Below are 17898 nucleotides of genomic sequence, written 5' to 3' on the forward strand. Positions count from 1 at the left end.
AATTCAATGTCAGAATGTGTTTTCTATTTTCGACCAACTTAAGGCGCTTCAAACTTTCTGTTGATACAATCATGTTCCTGTTACAATCGTATACGTTCACCACTCAAAATATGAATTATCAGGAATATCACAGGTTCCTGAAAAATGTCAAGGTTTTAAAATGGATTGTAGCGGCTGCGCGAGTGACCTCTCTGGTTTTCTGTTTCTAGAACATCACACCTTATATATTTCACATTGAAATCAACAACGAAAATGTTATACTATGTTGTACTGGAAATCAACAAGTCCACGGCATTTGTTATCAACCACAAGCATTTTATGTTTGCATGTAGTAACTTAATTTAAATGTATTTCAATCAGATGTGTGTGCATTGTGGAAATATGACTATATTTTGGCATACTTAAATATATCTACAAATACGATACACATGCTAAATGTAACAGTATAGGTATTATACCATTATTATGAAAACTCTGAAGTATTGCATAGAAAACACAAAATCTATCAAAATATATTTTACGCTATCACATATGTATATATGTTAAGATATATGTGCTGCAATCTGACTAAAGTACAGACCTATATTATTATATATATAGGATCTGATAACTCCCCATAAGAGATCATGTTCTGGTGAATTTTGCATTGGCCAATGAAATCATAACTTCCTTTTGCTTGTCTGGTATTTCGGAAGTCATTCCATTTTCATACGTATGAGATGATACCCGATGAGTTCCGATAAGCAAATAACACAATTAAAAATGGCGTCGATAAGTGCCACGCCGAGGAAAACATGTCTTTTGTCGGATGCGTGTATCCTCTGTGGGTTTTGTTTTAAACAAATTGAGAAAGCAAGTGACGGTAGTGAAAAAATCCAAAAGTTTAGCGAAATTAAACTGCGTTTAAATGAAGAAAGGTGGGGGAATATCAGGAAACTGACGGGTGTGTTGACAGATTTGGATGAAAAAGGCCTTGGAGGGGTTTGCAAAAAATGTTATCGACAGGTTGAATCTGTTTTAAAAATTGAAGCCAAAAATGCAGTTGTTAAAGAACGTTTTCATGAAATGGCAGTGCGAACTTTGAAAACAAAAATGTTACAACTGCCGTCTCCCCGAAGAACATCAATAACGAAAAGAATGCTTCGGAGCCCGGATACACATGTGCCCTCTACGAAGAAGAAATCTTTCGACGTATCTGTTGTGAAGCTTGTACAACTGACGCCCTTTAAAGATCTGACGAATACAAGAACGGATTCATCGAAAGCAGGGGTAAGTTATCTAAGCATATTGGTGTAATATTAACATTTATATGTAAACATGGTAAACATTTACAAATTGAAAACAAAAATCTCTAGGCTTGGTCTTAAACACAGATACCACTTGAAAGAAGTGTTACTGTCATCACACTCTCGGGCACAATCCAAGACAATACAATTAAAATTATATCCTTAGATATGCTAATTACTATCAGGTGTATTAATTAGTGGATCAAAGGAAAATTTAGGAATTCAATACACCCCAGTCTTAGGGTGACTGTCAAATGTCTGTATGTGTCAACATACCATTAAATATATAATTAGATATTCAAAAATTATCTTAAATCATTTTTAATTGACAGCTGTCTATGCCAGTATATACTGCATGTATCCCTATTGCACCACAGGAGAAACAAGTTGGTATGTATAAAAATATGTGAATCATAATTGATAGAATGAATGATTGATTTAAATAGAGCTTTCAATAATCAAGGTGTGTCATGAAATGCAAAAAAAAAAAAAAAAACACCTTACAGTGTGTCCACCTGGCAGTCGTTCTGTTTGAAAACAATTAACTTCTGTGACATGAAAAGTTTCAAGACTGAAAGTGCATGCTTTCATTATATATACTAACTGTTGTACTTGACTTTTTTAGGGATATACCTATGGGTTTGTTTTACATTGTGTATCAATGCTTATTTATCAACATTAACTATATACGAAGCATTTTAAAGGTACTATATTAGGCCAGTAAGAAATTTAAGTAATTGCAGGAAACATATGGGACATATAGGAAATATGTGACAACATGGCAGTGTGTTACATGTGTCTTTGAAAGCTATCTGAATCTCAATGCAGTTCAACAACTCGCACATTTTTATACACAGCACCTGCGTTATCCTACAAAGCATCTTGAGAACCTCAATCAGAATGTGACCAGAAAAGGAATTACAGAGTCATAGTTTGAAATGTTGTCCTACTAAACAGCATTGTACTTGATTTTAAACACAGTTATGGAAACAAAAGGTTATGTCACAATACAGCATAATGCCATACAATGATTATTTCATTTGAAAAATATTTCTGAATCCATTTTTGGTCTAATTATTATGAAATCTAAAGCATATAATACATAACATTTAGACATAAATTCTGTTCGTGTTTTTTAAAGTTTTACCAACAATTGCAGAAATATGACAACTGAAACTTTAATATCAGCTTAGAGCACTCCATTTCCTTAAATATTATCCTTTGTCAGAATGGAATGAAATCATTGAGTGTGGTGTTCCTACAGTCATATAATGTGTTTGACTGTTCAGGAAAACAAAATCAAGACATTGAGACCAGAAACTGCAGATATTTGTATTTTTAATGGTGTAAAAATTGACCTTAGATGATTTTATGAGAAATATGTAGAAAAGTGATTGTTTTCAATGAAATATAGAACTTGACTCATTTATAGCACTATACTGTAGATGTATAATGTCAACAGTTGTATAATAAATGGACAAAAGATGATTAATTTCATGAAAATGGATTGTAAGTAGTCTATAACATTACCTGTAATAACACATTATTTTCATTGGATGATTTGAATCTAACATATATAGATTTCAATAAAACATCCTTATCAGAATGAAAAGAAAATGCAAAAATTCCTGTATACAAATACTGGATTTTATCTTTCTAGAGGGTGCATCAACAAATAAAAAAGGATCTAAGCGATCTTTAGATTTTGAGACTAATAGAGACCAAAGCGACATTCAACCCACACCTTTAGATGGGTCGATTGAGGTTAACTTGTAAATTGAAAGTGTAGCAAAAGTTTTTACTGATCAGTTCATTACTAGATGTTCATGTTATACTTAGTCACTAACATAGTATTTCATTAATCATGATTCAGTTTAGCTCACCTTAGCTGAAAGCTTAAGTGGGCTATTCTGATCACATCTGTCTGTCCAAAAACTTTTCACATGTTTGACTTCTTCTCCAGAACCATGAAGCCAATTTCATTCAAAATTGGCACAAATCAATTCTTGGGTAAAGGGGATTCAGTTTGTTCACAGGAATGTTCTCTTCAAAGGGGAGGTAATGAAGGAAATGCAAAAAAAGAAAGAAAGAATGGATTGATCTAAAAATGTTCTCAAGAACCACTGGGTGAGAAAAGTCAAATCTTACAGGAAAACTTCCTGGCATAGTGTAGATGCAAGTTTGTTAGAAGGGTTGGGCTACAAGAAGACTTTTAGGAGATCAAAGACCCATAGGCCTCTTGTAAGGGTTGCTCATTACATCAAGACTTATACTTTTATGAAACTACATCACAAGATGGTGATTTATGTTTTTTAAAAAATTATTTGTATCAATCAGTTTGTTTGTCTATCATCGTAGCTCAGTGGATAAAGTTACCGGTGAGTGACCCACAGATCACAAGTTCAAATCCACCAGTCTTCAGTTCATATTTACTGATATAAATTTTTGAAAATCATGTTTTTTTAAAATCCCAATTGCATATTTTTGGCTTTTTGACATATGTACTCATTACGTATCATCACATCTTTCATAATTAAATCAGTTTGCGCCGATTTGATAAGCTTTTTCATGTTGTAGTGAACAACCCAATCTGACTAAAGTACAGATCTATATATTTTAGGACACCTGAGTAAACTCATATTGCAATTGGTTGTTGTCCATTGTTGTTTGATAACAATTGAACATATTTAACTTCTTGATAACTACTATACTAATTCTTTTCAAATTTGGTGTGAAGCATCTTTGGAACAAAGGGGACATAAATTGTAAATTTCAGGATTCCTGCACCCCTGGGGCCTTAGGGGTGGGGCAAAAACTGCCCAAAATTGACAAATTTTCAAAACTCTTCTTTAGATCCGCAAATGTTTAAGAAAAACTAAATGCATAATTATGTAGAGCGAGAAGGCCTTTACCAAAATTGTAAATTTCATGATACCCAGGGTAGGGGTTCTGACTCCAGGGTGGGACTAAACTTTGTATATATTGTTTATGTGTAATTTTGCTGGTACTGTATAAAATCTAAATGCATACTTAGGAATAGCAGAAAAGGATGTACGGTGAATTTCACAAGCCTGGGTTTTGACTCTAGGATGGGTCCAAATCAGTCATATCTTTTAATGCTTTAATGTTAATTTAATACACCTATTATTTCATCAGTGTATGCACTTTTAAGGGCGCTTAAGTTGTAAGAACACATCTTGTTTTATACTGTTGCTGAACATTAGAATTTAGTCAAAACAGGAATTTGTTTCCTCTAGATTTCATGGCCCTTGGGAGTAGTGATACTTTTTTACTAGTACTCACATGATCGACCTATAAGGCCTGTGGGCCTCTTGTTTGTAGTTGATGTAGCTGTGAATGAATTTGAAAATAAGTTGACCTTTTGTATTTGCTAATTATGCATGTGCATGTTGTTCTTTCAGATTATGCTTCAATTCAGATTTTGGATTTTCTATAAATCTCAACTATGATAAAAGGTACACAAATTAGAAAATCATTATATTTAACAAAATTTATATCAAAATAAAGATATAGAAGTTTTTATCTCCTATCCAATGTTCTGAGATGAAAAACAAAGGTTTGATGAAAATTATATCCAACTAACAGATTCTCTGTAGTGTGTTTGCATACCTTAGTTATTATTGTCATGGTCTTAGGCTTAGAATGAAAAGGTGTTATTTAATGTACATGTACTTAAATTACTTGCAGATTAGTATTTACTATCCAAGTGGTCGCAAAAGTAGGTTCATCACCGATGAAAAGGAGAAGGTCTGCAAAATTGTTTTTAGGGGAAAAGACATAGGCAGTGGATTGAGGGACTTTTTAAAGACAAGTCATCCAGAAGAAGTAATTGAGGGTTCTGTAGCAATTTTAGGTATGGACTTGAAAGTCTAGTGATCAACTGTTTTTAAATCTTATTTAAGAAAGACATGTATGAAAAATATGGTAGCAGTCATTAGCAGATTTGTAAGCTTCTGTGTATAAATGTATGTTAATAGATTTTATTGATTAAATTTTGTATTTTTCAAATAGCATGCCTTGCAATTTTTGTCATGTTTTGCAGGTGATGAATGCAAAACCTTGTGCAAGAGAAATTCTGGAAGTGTGCTTCAAGACAAATCAATTCAAAATGTTATGGAATTCACTTGGGACAAACTGTACACAGAACTACAAATACGTGCCCCTAATATCCTGAAGATAGTATCAGCAATGGTCAATGACATTCCAATCCAAGTGAATAACAAACCATTTCAACTTGTAATGTACACTTTGTCCCAGATTCTGCATGCCAGATCTCAAGAAATGTCTTTAGTACAGTACTTGTCAGGACTAGTGTTAATGCATGGAGGATGCACCCTTAAGGTACTTTAGTCTACCATATTCAAAAGTGATAATTACAAACCATATTTAGACAGATATCCAGATAAACAAACAACTATTCATTAACACATTGCTATTGAATATCTGAGGCACAGCTTGATTTATTAAATTGCAAATATATCTGTTTAATAATTATATATTGTTTTTAAGTCTTGAGCATTGTTGAGATTGGACAAATATTCCAATATACTCTAATACAGTTGTCAAGGTTTAAAGCATATTGGATATTTTAAATTTTATATTCAGCATTCTTACATATATATACATTTGTATGATTTTTAGTATGATTGATAAATTCTATTACTTGACATGTGATATTTGCTTTAATTAAATTGATTTTACATGTTTCTTTAGGATATCGAGAGGATTGCCAAATTTGGTGCTTCAGTTCACCCAGAAACATTGCGAAGAAAGCTGAATTCATGGGACGAATACTTGGACGAAGAACTACTTAAGTACAAAACAGAATGGAGTCGAGGAGGAAGCAAGAAATATCAGCTAATTGGAGACAATTGGGATAGAAATATTATTCCATCTTATCATACCTCTCAAGACAAGACATTGTCTTTGCACCTGTTTCAGGTTATTGGAGTCGTTGATAGGGTGGATTCTCTGAATTGTGCTTTTGATCCACAGCTCCTAGATATTTTAGAATTAACTCCTGTGGATTTTATTCCCTCAGTAGCTGATCAGGACATTCTTCTGCATGAGTTGACCTTTTTAGTGGCCAATGCAGTGATTGCAAATATTGAGCAGCTGAACGGAGCATTTGGATATATATATCCAAAACACTTGAAGCACAAGTATAGTGAATTCTCAGGAATGAAAACGGAACAAGTAAGACACATGTATACTAAATTTCTAGACACTTCTAGGCATGTTTTTATCTCCAAGAAATCCAGTTCAAATACATGCATATTCATTTGTTTTTACAGTATTCTTTGGGACTTTTTGATTGTAATGAAATGGTTACCCAAGATGTGATCAGGCTACTAAAGGACCTATCAAAGAAGTATGTGCCCATTGATGATGCTGGGGAAATAGTTGAGGAAGTGTTTTTTGGAGGCAAGTAAAAATTAATAGGGGAACATTTCAAGAGGAACATCAACAGCAGGGCTCAAAATTAACATATGCTTATCACTGACTGGATAAAAGTCTGGCAGACTGATTGACATTTGTTTTAGTAAGTCCGATGGGACTGGTTAATTTTCTAAAACGTCATTTTGAAAAACTTGTTTAAACTCTGCTTTTGGCATTCCTCTATAGACATCAGACAAACCTGATTAGTGTTGCAAAATTGTCCAAGGCACAGAGTTAAATCCCATTATTTTATTTGAATAACATTAACGAAATATCTTTAATTATATCTGGAAAACCCTGGTGGACTGGTAAAATTTTCTGCAGACTTGTTTAAAATAAATCGTATCAGTCTGGCTAAACTGGTGATATGAAAAGTTAGTTTCAAGCCCTGATTGCAGTTATATAGATTTGTTAGAATTATTGTGATTTTTATTTGAAATGAAATATTGAAAAAGATAGTGAAGAGTAACTCATGTAGTGTTTTTTTTCCACTTTAAAGGAGACAGATTGACTGATGAGAGAATACAGAGTGCCCAAGAAGCTATGACCAATAATGAAAATCCATTGGATAGGTTTGAAGGATTCATTTCCAAAATTGAAGATTTTCATCGGCTCATGAACTTCCTCGAGGTAAATTAAGTCAAACAGTTTCTTATGTGCACTTAAAAATAAAAGATATAACAGATATTTATCAACTAAGATTTCCTTTTTCATAAAGTGAGGTTCACTTTTTAGCTCACTTGCTGTCCATCGTCTGTCTGTAAACTTTCACATTTGTGACTTCTCCAGAACCACTGGGCCAATTTCAACTAAAACTTGGCATAAAGCATCAAATTTATTCAACTGAATTGCAACTGAGTTGCAACATCCTTGTCCAAGGGGAGATAATAGCAAAATTACATTAACAAGTTTTAAAAATCTTCTCTAGAACCACTGAGCCAATTTCAACCAAACTTGGCACAAAACATCCTTGGGTGAAGGGGATTCAAGTTCATTCAAATGAAGGGTCATGCCCCCTTCAAAGGGGAGATAATCACAAAAATAGGGTGGGGTCATTCAAAATTCTTCACAAGAACCAATGGACCAGAAAAGTTAACATTACATGTAAGCTTCCCGACATAATGGAGATTCGAGTTTCTTAACATCATAATCCCCAGGGGTAAGATGGGACCACAATATAGATCACAATTTTACATGCGAATATGCAAGGTTACTAAAGTGAGCGATATGATCCATGGGCCTCCTTTGTTCACATGATATCAGGTGAGCGATGTGGTATGATCTTGTTAATAATGTTGAACTTGATATGAATATAGGTAAAAATAAACCAATTATTTTTTTTTTTCAGGCAATTGTGTTGCAAACATACAGCACCCAGTCAGCAAATGACAGAGGAACAGTGTATTATTATAAGAACATATTAAATGCACGCAATGTGAAGGGGAAAGTAAAGAACTCTTACAGAGGATATAAAATGCTATACCGTACTATATTTGATGCTATGTGTTGTGCATTTTTCTTGAAAGAGTTTGGACTTCTTAACTTAACAGAGAGCATACCACTGCCTGATGAATTCTCCAAATGGACAGGAGAGGAAAAAATACAGTGGATGAATAACATATGTGAACGAATTGTGAACAAGTGGTTTTTTGGAGACAGTGACTTGTTTGAAGAGTTGCGACAAGTATTGTCTGATCCAGATCATGAAGAAAATTATTGGTTCGGGAACTTTAAAGATGGTCGCTTTTCCTGCCACTACTGTGAAAAAACTTACTGTCATATCAAAAGTGCAGAATTTCATGAAAAAGAAGTCCATGGCCATTCCAAACCAGCATTACGAAAAAGTAAACAAGCAAACCTATTGCAAGATGAACTTTTTGATTATTTGATAGCCCTTTTCCGTCTGTCAGCATTACATCGAAATCTTGATACGGCAGTGGATATGGCTGATGGCTATAGATCTATTCGCTCAGCTAAGTACGAGACCCCGCTGTACAACAAGACCCACAAAACAAAATATCTTATCGGCAGCATCCATTTAACAGGCCTCGTATCAGGAACCTTGCCGCCTCCTCAAACAGAGAGACTTATTGCAAATCGCTGTATAAATTTGTCAGGTGGGAAGAACTCGAACATGGCACTAGATGAGTATGTAGAACTAGTCAACAGAGATACAAAAAACACTTGTTCTGGATTCCAAACAAAGGAGAGTATAATTGCGCACTCGAAACAATTTCCTCTTTTAATCAAAGCTGTGAAAAATTTGGACATGATTAATGATGTACATAGAAGAAAAGGATTCCACAACATACCTTCATATAAATCTGATGTTCGGAAGATTGTACAAGACCTTTTTGACATCGATGGTTTTTCCCAACATAAAGGACGCAAGCTCAAGTGCAGAGAACTAGTCCAGAAAAGCAATCCATTTGCAGACAGTTATAAACAGTTGGTGAACATGATATACAGACATAAACCTTTACTTCCATTCCGTCGATTAAGGAATAAACAACTATAATGATGTGATTGTTTATCTACCTGGTACATGAGACATAAAATCAAATTAAATATTATGGAGGATTATCGCCAAGACTTGTCCAATGTACATGCACACATATACAATGTACAGTAATTAAATTTTCAAATGGAATAAACATGGATTTAATCAATAACATCTTTGATAACTTACAATATTTGAAGATCCAACTTGGTGTTGGCCATATTTTTAAAAAAAAAATAAAAATCAAATTTTGATTACTCATTGCTGTTGGTCTTTGTTTGTCGTCGTGCGTCATCCATTAACAATTTTACATTTGTAACTACTTCTTAAAAACTACAATGCCAATTGTTACCATTTTTGCCCCAGACTTGATCAACCCAAAGAAAACGGGTCCCAGAAAAAATGTGTTGTTTACTGTTTCTTCACAAATCCCAACATTACTCTGTAATTTATATATGCTTCAATTCATTCTGGTACACATAATTATAATTAGTATCATGCAGAAGAAAACAGGACATTGTCTTTTAGAGACTGATAAAACAGTTTTGTATCTGATCATTAGATAACTGTTGCATTGTTATGAAACTGTAAACAATACAATTTTTACTTAAAAAATAAACACTAACAAGTTTTGTGTAAATTTGAACCTTAAGTTGATTTAATATCATCAAGATCCTCATCAGATTCATACTCATATGATACAGTATCACTGTCACTGCTTGAGGTTTCCATTACATGTACATCATCTAAAGACAGATTTGTCATATATTTTTCTAAAATTGTCGAAGAACATGAATTACAGGAACATCCTGTATCACAAATGTCACAACAAGTATGTATTCTGGTACCTTGTACCAGCTTTAACTCGCTCTCCGAAAGAAATGTCTTGAGCAGTTGCAATCTTCGGCAATCAGTTGAAGTGAGGAAGTCTTTGACGTCCTGGTCAACATTCCGTAGTTGTTGACCATAATACATCAAAAAGGCACATGATTGTTCCCCATCCCTTCCCACTCGCCCTGTTTCCTGGACAAAGTCTATCAAACACCTAGGAGGTCCATAAATCATAACATTGTGACATGCATAAACATTTACACCCATTCCCAGTGCACTGGTAGCAACAATAATGCGCAAAACACTGTCCTCAGTCAATTTTTCAAGGGTTTTCTTTTTTTTATCTTCTGTTGTTTCAGAATGAAACATTTCAACCATGTTTTCAATGTTAGTAACATCTGATAGTTCAGACACTATGAAGTTGTACACACGCCCAACATCTCTTATTGAGTTGCAATAAAATATTGTCCGTGGGAACTCCTTTTTTAAATCTCGAAATGAGTCCAAAATCCACAACAAAGAACTTTCAATGTTAGGGTCTACTTTCTTCACAATGTACTTGATGTTTTCTTTATTTGGGGAAACTGTAATGTTCGTGTAGTCCTTCAGTCCCAAAACTTCTATCACCCTCTTTTTAATTGTCTTTGTGCAAGTCGCGCTTAGTGCTAATAATGATGCCTCAGGAAAGTACGATCGGATCTCTCCAACACGCCGAAACCACTTTCGGAACACTTTATCCTCCTTATCTGCTTCTAGACCACCCCTAAATTTGATAATAAAAGTTATGAATAAGAATCTAAATTAAAACCATTTAAACATGTTTTAAAAATTTTAACTACCAACATTCCTTCCACTTTTTCAAAAAAATGGGTTGCAGTACACTAAGCAACAGTTTTTAATGATGTTTAAAATTATTTTTACATATTCTAAATTCAAGACATCCAAGTATGTCTATAAAAATCAAACAAAATATGAGAGTTAAGATAATTATAGTTTAGGGAATTTACAATGCTGATAGTTGGTTGGGGAATATGATTACATATTTTGCATAAAGACCTAAGACACCTTTGGAGCAAAATATTGTGTCAATGATGTGTGAGCAATTTGTTCGTCAATAAATGTAAAAAAAAAAAAAAAAAAAATAAATAAATAATATCAATATATTGATGGAAAAAATAGCACTGACAGTATACAATATCTCATTTGATTTATTAACTCAGGTTGTTTTAAAGAACTCTCATAAATGTAAAATACATGAATAGGAAGACATTACCATGTGACAACTGTGTGGAATTCATCAACTACGATGACAGTTACATTAAGTCTTTGTATTGTTGATCTCCATTGGCTGTCTCCAACTAATGACTCGGGGGATGCATAGATGATGTCTACTTTTCCTGCCTGTATCAATTCATCGGTCTCCTTGTCTGTGCCTGGAGCATTCAAGAGTGACTGTGTTTATAAATTCTTAACATTTCCAACACAATATTTAAAGAATGAAATGATAACTATAAATGAACCAGTTCAACAGTGAACTTGGAATCAAATTTGCAGTGCAACATATAGTGGATAACACATTTCACGCAAGAATTTCTTATGTATTGTTAACGGTCTACTGCTTGTCAGAAGCATATATAAGTATGATGACTATCCATTATTATTTAGATGATCCTTAGTGAACTTCGATTTAAGACCGGCCATGAGACCCAATTTCAATTAAATTATATAAATATAAACGAATAAATATATACATACCTTTAAAAGCAGCAGTTACTAATCCTATGGAAGTTAATTTTCTGACTTGGTCTTGCATAAGAGACACCAGAGGACAGCAAACAATTACTTTCCCGAAGCTATCATCACGGAGTAAAGCTCTCTTCACTGGCAAATACGCTTGAAATGGGAGCGATTTTCCAAAACCTGTTGGTAACACGGCGACACAGTCTTTTTTATCAAGCACGCAGTCCAAAATCATCCGCTGTTCATCCTTTAAACACTTAACGCCAAATTTTTTCAAAACTTCTTCCACTACTCGTTCAATATCCGCCATTTTTGTTTATACACCGCGCTTCATTTGAAACGCGTTATCTGATTGGATCAAATTATGATGCAATATGCAAATACAAAGTTCACCAGAACATGACCTCTTATGGGGAGTTATCAGATCCTATATATATAATAATATAGGTCTGTACTTTAGTCAGATTGTATGTGCTGTCACTTTGTTCATCAGTTAGCTGCCTACACATACGACTGTCCCATAACAACTCACTGCAAATATTATTTTAATGATTACATATGAAGATGATGATAACGATGATAATAAACGTTTGAATTCAGTATTTTACAATTTATCATTGGATAGAATGCTGTCTGACGTGTGTTGGACCATTCTTTACAACTGATTTTTCGTACGAATAATTCTGTTAGCTGATCAAGATATAGGGCTCACAGCGGCGAAAAGGGGGTGCTTACTCCTTCTAGGCACCTGGTCCCTCCTCTTGTATATCCAGAGGTCCGTGTTTGCCCTTCTCTTGAATATATATTCTTTATGGGATTGATGAGGTTTATTAGTGTTCGTTGTCAGTACCTGTTTATATTAGTAATAAATACTTTGAAATGATCTTAATGAAGAATTCAGGTTTATCTAAGATTTATTATTCACGTACTTTCTTCAAAGAAGTCTTAACCCACAATGAACATGGGCAGGCATGCATAGAAGTCTTCAATTATCATCTTTTAAAGGATTGAAATTGCTTGCTTTGAGTTTACGTCATTGAATATTGTGAGTTTTATTCATATTTAATGACATACACTGCATACTTACTTTTGTACATGTAGATGGGGTAAGAGTTAGTTACAAATGATGTAGTTTGCGTTATTTGAATGCATGAATGAGGCATGCTGTTCAGTATCAATGTTGATAGTTAATGCTGGAACTGACATGAGTATTTTTACCCATTATTATATCTCTATTAAAAAATGTCAACTCTGATTCTATTGGGTGTTCATAAGATACCTATAAATTACAAAGTGGTGTATGCATTTTTATCTGATGTGGAAATTGCTTTGTGTTAACAAGTTAAGATAAACGTTGTTTTTCAACAGTGGATGACATAATTGATAATTGATAATTGATAACTGACGCTGTTGGGACAAAGTACAATACTCCTTACATATGACAAACCTCCCATCGACGGTTTAATTCGATACAGGTAGAAGGCAAGAAGTAGAATGTAAGTTGCTCATTTTTATTATTGCTTCTCTTTACATACAATATACCTATCTTAAAGAGAAATACAACGCATCTATGAATATCATGGAAGCCTTCATGAAATGCATTCTTGTTACCTGGGTATATGGATCTTCTGAAAAATAAGATATATATATATATATATATATATATATATATATATATATATATATATATATAAAAGAAATAGAATAAACAGTACACAAAGTTAAAAATTTAACGCAAGCGCTTTTTAAATTTAAATTTTAAATTTTTAACTTTGTGTACTGTTTATTCTATTTCTTTTAATATTTTATACCGGACACTGTGATTTTTTTTAAAAAACACAATTTGGATATATATATATATATATATATATATATATATGAGTGAAAAAATGTGCACATAATTCTGTACTAGAATATAAAATGATCGTAGTGTCCTTGTAAATGTATGAATCTTTATGTTTAGGTTATTGCACCTAATTCAACATGGAGGAGGGAAGAATACAGCCTCATTATTCCCTTAAATGTATTGAGTGTCCAGCTAGATACATATCAACGGATGCATATAAATGTGAGATTTGCTCTTTTAGTTATAGACACTCCTGATAAAAGATGATTGGTAATTTACAATAGAATAGCAATGCCTTTAAACTTCATTATCATTTTTATTGACTTATTACGATTCTTCCTTCATCTTCTGTAAACCAATTTCTTAATTGCAAATTAACTATACACAGGCAAAATAACTATGGAAAGAAAAATCAACGATGCAATGAAATAATTTAGAGTGCAAAGAAAAATTAACTTTACAAAGAAAAACTAACCATATAACGAACAATTAACTATACGAAGAAAAATCAACTATACAAAGAGAAATCAACTAAACAAAGAGAAATAAGCTATACGAAGTAAAATTAGCTATACAAAGAAAAAATAATTATTCAAACAAAAAATTATAATACAAAGAAAAATGAACCATAAAAAGAAAAATTAACTACACATAGAAAAATTAAGTAAGCAAAGAAAAATTAACTATAAAAAGAAAAATCAATTATGTAAAGAAAAATTAACTATACAAAAAATGAATTATGTAAAGAAAAATCAACTATGCAAAAAGAAATTGCCAGATACTTTTTTTTTCTTTTCACTGATGTAAAACGAAGAATTAACAATTTTAACGAATGGGGAAAATATGGCGTTTTCAACCTTGTTTTATGCATAGGTGTGCAAAATATCTTAAATGTGCTTTTTATCACAAGTAAATAGTATTTTGATAGTATATCTGCACTGAGGACGACCGGTTTGCAAATAACTACGATACGAATTGATTTTAAAGGAGATTCACAGAAGCAAAAGCATACTTGACCGTATCAGCTTGTTTTGTTTGTATTATGTATAACATTTATCAAACGATCTATATTTACTTTACCCCTTTCGGCTTGGTTGACAAGTTACATTTTGATAAACATGAAAAATATCCTTAAAAGAAATATGATGACACAATTGATACGTCCCCTACTAAAAAGGATTGCAGAATATTATGCTTGAATGTGAATGTGATTAAAGAAATTATATATCGTTTAGATAAAGGTACATTGTATGCACACGTACACGCAGGCAGGCACGCACAGTAAAATTGAAACTACGAGTACATTAAACCGAACTCTGTAATTGATTTCCAAGTGTTGTCTAATTTTGTATATATTATATTGCTACCAGTGTAATTTATGATGACGTCACAAAGGACAATTACTTACGTCCTGATATGTTGACGTTACTTGGCAATATTATTTTATTTTATAACTGTCTGAAGTGGCATTAACGCATACTGCTATAAATGAGTAAACTTTTTTACTGCATGATTAACTAAAGACAACCACTTTTCTAAATCATGAATTATTTTCAAAAAGTTATCAAGATTCAATTTATGTTAACCTTTGTACCTTTGACAGCACATATATCTACAGTTTCTGGTCCAGTGTCATATTTTTCCTCTACATCCATACACACATTATTACACATATTATATGATTTTAAGAGCACCACACTAAAGGTTTTCATTCCACTCTTACAAAAGATTAATGTAAAAGTTTCTTTTGTCATATTTCTGTAATTGTTGGTAAAGGTTTTTAACATCATGGACAGAATTTATATCTAGATAGTTTGTAATAAACATTTTACAGTTAATAAAAATTAAAACAAAAAAGAGAGCTCAGAATGATTGTTCAGTTAAATGATATTTTTCAATGAAATAGATAGCGTAATACATGAGAGGTAAAAGTTGTTCCATTTATGGCATTATGCTGTAAATATAAAAGAGAAATACGAAGAAAAATCAACGATACAAAGAGAAATCAACTAAACAAAGAGAAATCAACTATACGAAGAAAAAATAACTATACAAAGAAAAAATAATTATTCAAACAAAAGATGAACCATAAAAAGAAAAAATAACTACTCATAGAAAAATTAACTATGCAAAGAAAAATCAACTATATAAAGAGAAATTAACTATACAAAAATTAACTATGTAAAGAAAAATTAACTATGCAAAAAGATATTGTTAGATGCTTCTTTTATTTTCACTGATGTAAAACGAAGAATTAACAATTTTAACGAATAAGGAAAATATGTTAGAGCGCTAGATTGCTCGGCCATCTAGGCAAGCTAAAACCTTGCTTTTGACTTTTGACGACTATGGAGTTCTCGCTACGCTGAAAAGTTACACGGTCATCGAGAATAGATTTAAGAGGATCAAAGTTTGATGGGGGAAAGTGATATATTTTGTATTACTGTACAAAGAACGCATTTGTTGCTCTGCACGACAGGCATCCAAAGGGAAATAAATTCTCGAAAGCATTCAGTTACTGGAACTACAAACGAATGCAGGATTTGTAAAAAGACGATTGGATATACTCTGTTAATATAAATTCATCCATACCAAAGGAGGACGGATTGTCCTGAATCCCTGCACTACTTTGCATCTGCCATGTCTTGATCCCATGAAATTTCACAGTTTCACTTATGAAACGAAATCATGCACGCAACCAACATTTGGGGGGATTATTCCCCCATTTAAGGTAACTCCATACTCGTAGTTTTATCTGATACAAGTTTTAAAAGAGTATTCATTTCCATTCATTAGAGTTAAAACTAATAAATTATCAAATAAAATAGATAGGTCATCACACTTTTTAAGACTGATTCTATGTAACTATCAAAATTCAGTGGCCACGGTATGTCACAGATTTTTATGAAACTTTGTGTGTAACAATATTATGATAGATATAAAACAAAAAGGACATGCAAAGGTTTGACTTAGCAACGGTTGCCATGGAAACCGATCCTCTAACAACAGCTGGACAAGATATGCACATGTATGTTATATTTTGAATAATCAAAAATTAAACGCTATTGTTTATAAAAACAACAATTGTAAAAATTATTTTGAGCTAGGTTCTAGCTTTTAGAATTTTTTTTGTATTTATTTAATCCTTGAAAACAATAGAAATAATTATTTTTATGATGTATAAGGGTTTGATATATGTAATTTTTAGAGAGGGATAAAATATATTTGCCCAGTCATTTGGTGTAAACTAACATGCTAGTAAAATGTATTGAATCTTACTTTAAAAAAGTACAGAAACACATTTGTGGAGAAACCAAAGGTAAACACATAAACCAGTAGTTTCCTCTGGTGCACAAACCAAAATACACCAGAAAGAGTTATTGCCCTTTGTAACACTCTCTTGTATTGGAGATATGAACAGCCTTCATTTGTTTTCAGTATGGCAGGAGGTGGAAATTGAGTTTTTATTCAATTTGTTCTTCAGAAGTTTATCAATATCAGATGCTCTTTGTTCACTTAATTCACTACCACGATCTTTATCTTCAATTGTGCTAAAGGATTCCGGTTTATTTCATGGAATACAAATCCGTTTGATCTTTGCCATAGTCACCGGACTCTAGCATCCAATCGTCTACGTATTCGTAGAAAAAGTAAATGTTGTGGAATTAAAACGTTTTATTGCATCACATCCGACTTAAAAAAAATGACCAGGGAAACAGAAGGCTGACAGACATATTCATAGAAAATATGAAAAAGCCCTACCTGTTGCCGTGTTGGAACTTGTATTGACGTAAGTATTCTATTTGATTTAGAATCCAAATTCTAAAGTAAAGGCTGAATAAAATGTATCAGAAAATTTGGCTTTTAGTAAACATATGAGAACCCCAATTTATTTTATACTGCCAGCCAGGCTAGTCAGTTATAGTGGTATACATGTAGACTGAACATTGTAAGTAGTCCTGTCATTTACTGCATGGGTGTACAATATAGAATACTAGTTAAGTATGTCCCCAACCTAACATTAACTCAGGGAGTTTCCTATCACATTTACACAGAGTTCAGGATCTGTAAAAATTGGGGAATACTTATAAAATCATGTTTCATGTGGAAATTTTCAAAAGGACTAGGCTTAATTTATGTAATACTAAGTGATGACCCCCCCCCCCTCTCTCTCTCTCTCTCTGACTGTCAAGTTTACAATAAAAACAAACATGTGAATGCCTGTGTGCATTCTA

General features: G+C 32.8%; 4 protein-coding genes across 7 annotated transcripts in view; 3 read left to right on the forward strand and 1 right to left on the reverse strand.

The window, feature by feature from the left end:
* Positions 1–567: 567 nt before the first annotated feature.
* Positions 568–5054, forward strand: LOC125667567 (uncharacterized). Of its 4 annotated transcripts, XM_048901121.2 has the most exons (4): positions 568–1269; positions 1619–1676; positions 4709–4762; positions 4995–5054. In XM_048901121.2, exons 1-3 carry the CDS (start codon positions 730–732, stop codon positions 4741–4743), a joined length of 633 nt encoding a protein of 210 aa, XP_048757078.2. In that variant the 5' UTR covers positions 568–729; the 3' UTR covers positions 4744–4762; positions 4995–5054. The 4 variants fall into 4 exon arrangements, with proteins under 4 accessions (XP_048757078.2, XP_048757079.2, XP_056014112.1 ...); XM_048901122.2 differs by lacking the exon at positions 1619–1676; XM_056158137.1 differs by lacking the exon at positions 4709–4762 and having other exon boundaries at positions 4995–5053.
* Position 5055: 1 nt separating this feature from the next.
* LOC125667565 (uncharacterized) lies at positions 5056–9415 on the forward strand. Its single transcript, XM_056158135.1, has 6 exons — positions 5056–5160; positions 5350–5648; positions 6021–6503; positions 6602–6731; positions 7246–7376; positions 8095–9415. The coding sequence occupies exons 2-6, from the start codon at positions 5421–5423 to the stop codon at positions 9262–9264; spliced, it is 2142 nt and encodes a 713-aa protein (XP_056014110.1). The 5' UTR covers positions 5056–5160; positions 5350–5420; the 3' UTR covers positions 9265–9415.
* Positions 9416–9559: 144 nt separating this feature from the next.
* On the reverse strand, positions 9560–12280 carry LOC125646329 (ATP-dependent DNA helicase RecQ-like). Its single transcript, XM_048872561.2, has 3 exons — positions 11833–12280; positions 11351–11510; positions 9560–10840 (listed from the first exon to the last, which is right to left on the reverse strand). Exons 1-3 carry the CDS (start codon positions 12125–12127, stop codon positions 9895–9897), a joined length of 1401 nt encoding a protein of 466 aa, XP_048728518.2. The 5' UTR covers positions 12128–12280; the 3' UTR covers positions 9560–9894.
* A 926-nt stretch (positions 12281–13206) lies between these two features.
* LOC125675676 (uncharacterized) overlaps positions 13207–17898 on the forward strand; it is a 104717-nt gene continuing 100025 nt past the window's right edge. The window contains exons 1-2 of the mRNA XM_048913455.2: positions 13207–13313; positions 13781–13885. The gene's annotated coding sequence lies outside the window, so the exon portion shown is untranslated. The remainder of the gene's footprint in view (positions 13314–13780; positions 13886–17898) is intronic.

The sequence above is a fragment of the Ostrea edulis genome, chromosome 3 (assembly GCF_947568905.1).
Source record: "Ostrea edulis chromosome 3, xbOstEdul1.1, whole genome shotgun sequence".
NCBI classification, from domain to species: Eukaryota; Metazoa; Mollusca; class Bivalvia; order Ostreida; family Ostreidae; genus Ostrea; species Ostrea edulis.

Coding starts and splice junctions, on each gene's coding strand:
- LOC125667567 (XM_048901121.2), top strand. CDS start 730: ATGAGTTCCGATAAGCAAATAACACAATTAAAAATGGCGTCGATAAGT. Junction 1,270..1,618: donor CGGATTCATCGAAAGCAGGG/GTAAGTTATCTA, acceptor TTTAATTGACAG/CTGTCTATGCCAGTATATAC. Junction 1,677..4,708: donor ACCACAGGAGAAACAAGTTG/GTATGTATAAAA, acceptor TTGTTCTTTCAG/ATTATGCTTCAATTCAGATT.
- LOC125667565 (XM_056158135.1), top strand. CDS start 5,421: ATGGAATTCACTTGGGACAAACTGTACACAGAACTACAAATACGTGCC. Junction 5,649..6,020: donor ATGGAGGATGCACCCTTAAG/GTACTTTAGTCT, acceptor ATGTTTCTTTAG/GATATCGAGAGGATTGCCAA. Junction 7,377..8,094: donor GGCTCATGAACTTCCTCGAG/GTAAATTAAGTC, acceptor TTTTTTTTTCAG/GCAATTGTGTTGCAAACATA.
- LOC125646329 (XM_048872561.2), bottom strand. CDS start 12,127: ATGGCGGATATTGAACGAGTAGTGGAAGAAGTTTTGAAAAAATTTGGC. Junction 11,511..11,832: donor AGTAACTGCTGCTTTTAAAG/GTATGTATATAT, acceptor TGAATGCTCCAG/GCACAGACAAGGAGACCGAT. Junction 10,841..11,350: donor TTCCACACAGTTGTCACATG/GTAATGTCTTCC, acceptor TATCAAATTTAG/GGGTGGTCTAGAAGCAGATA.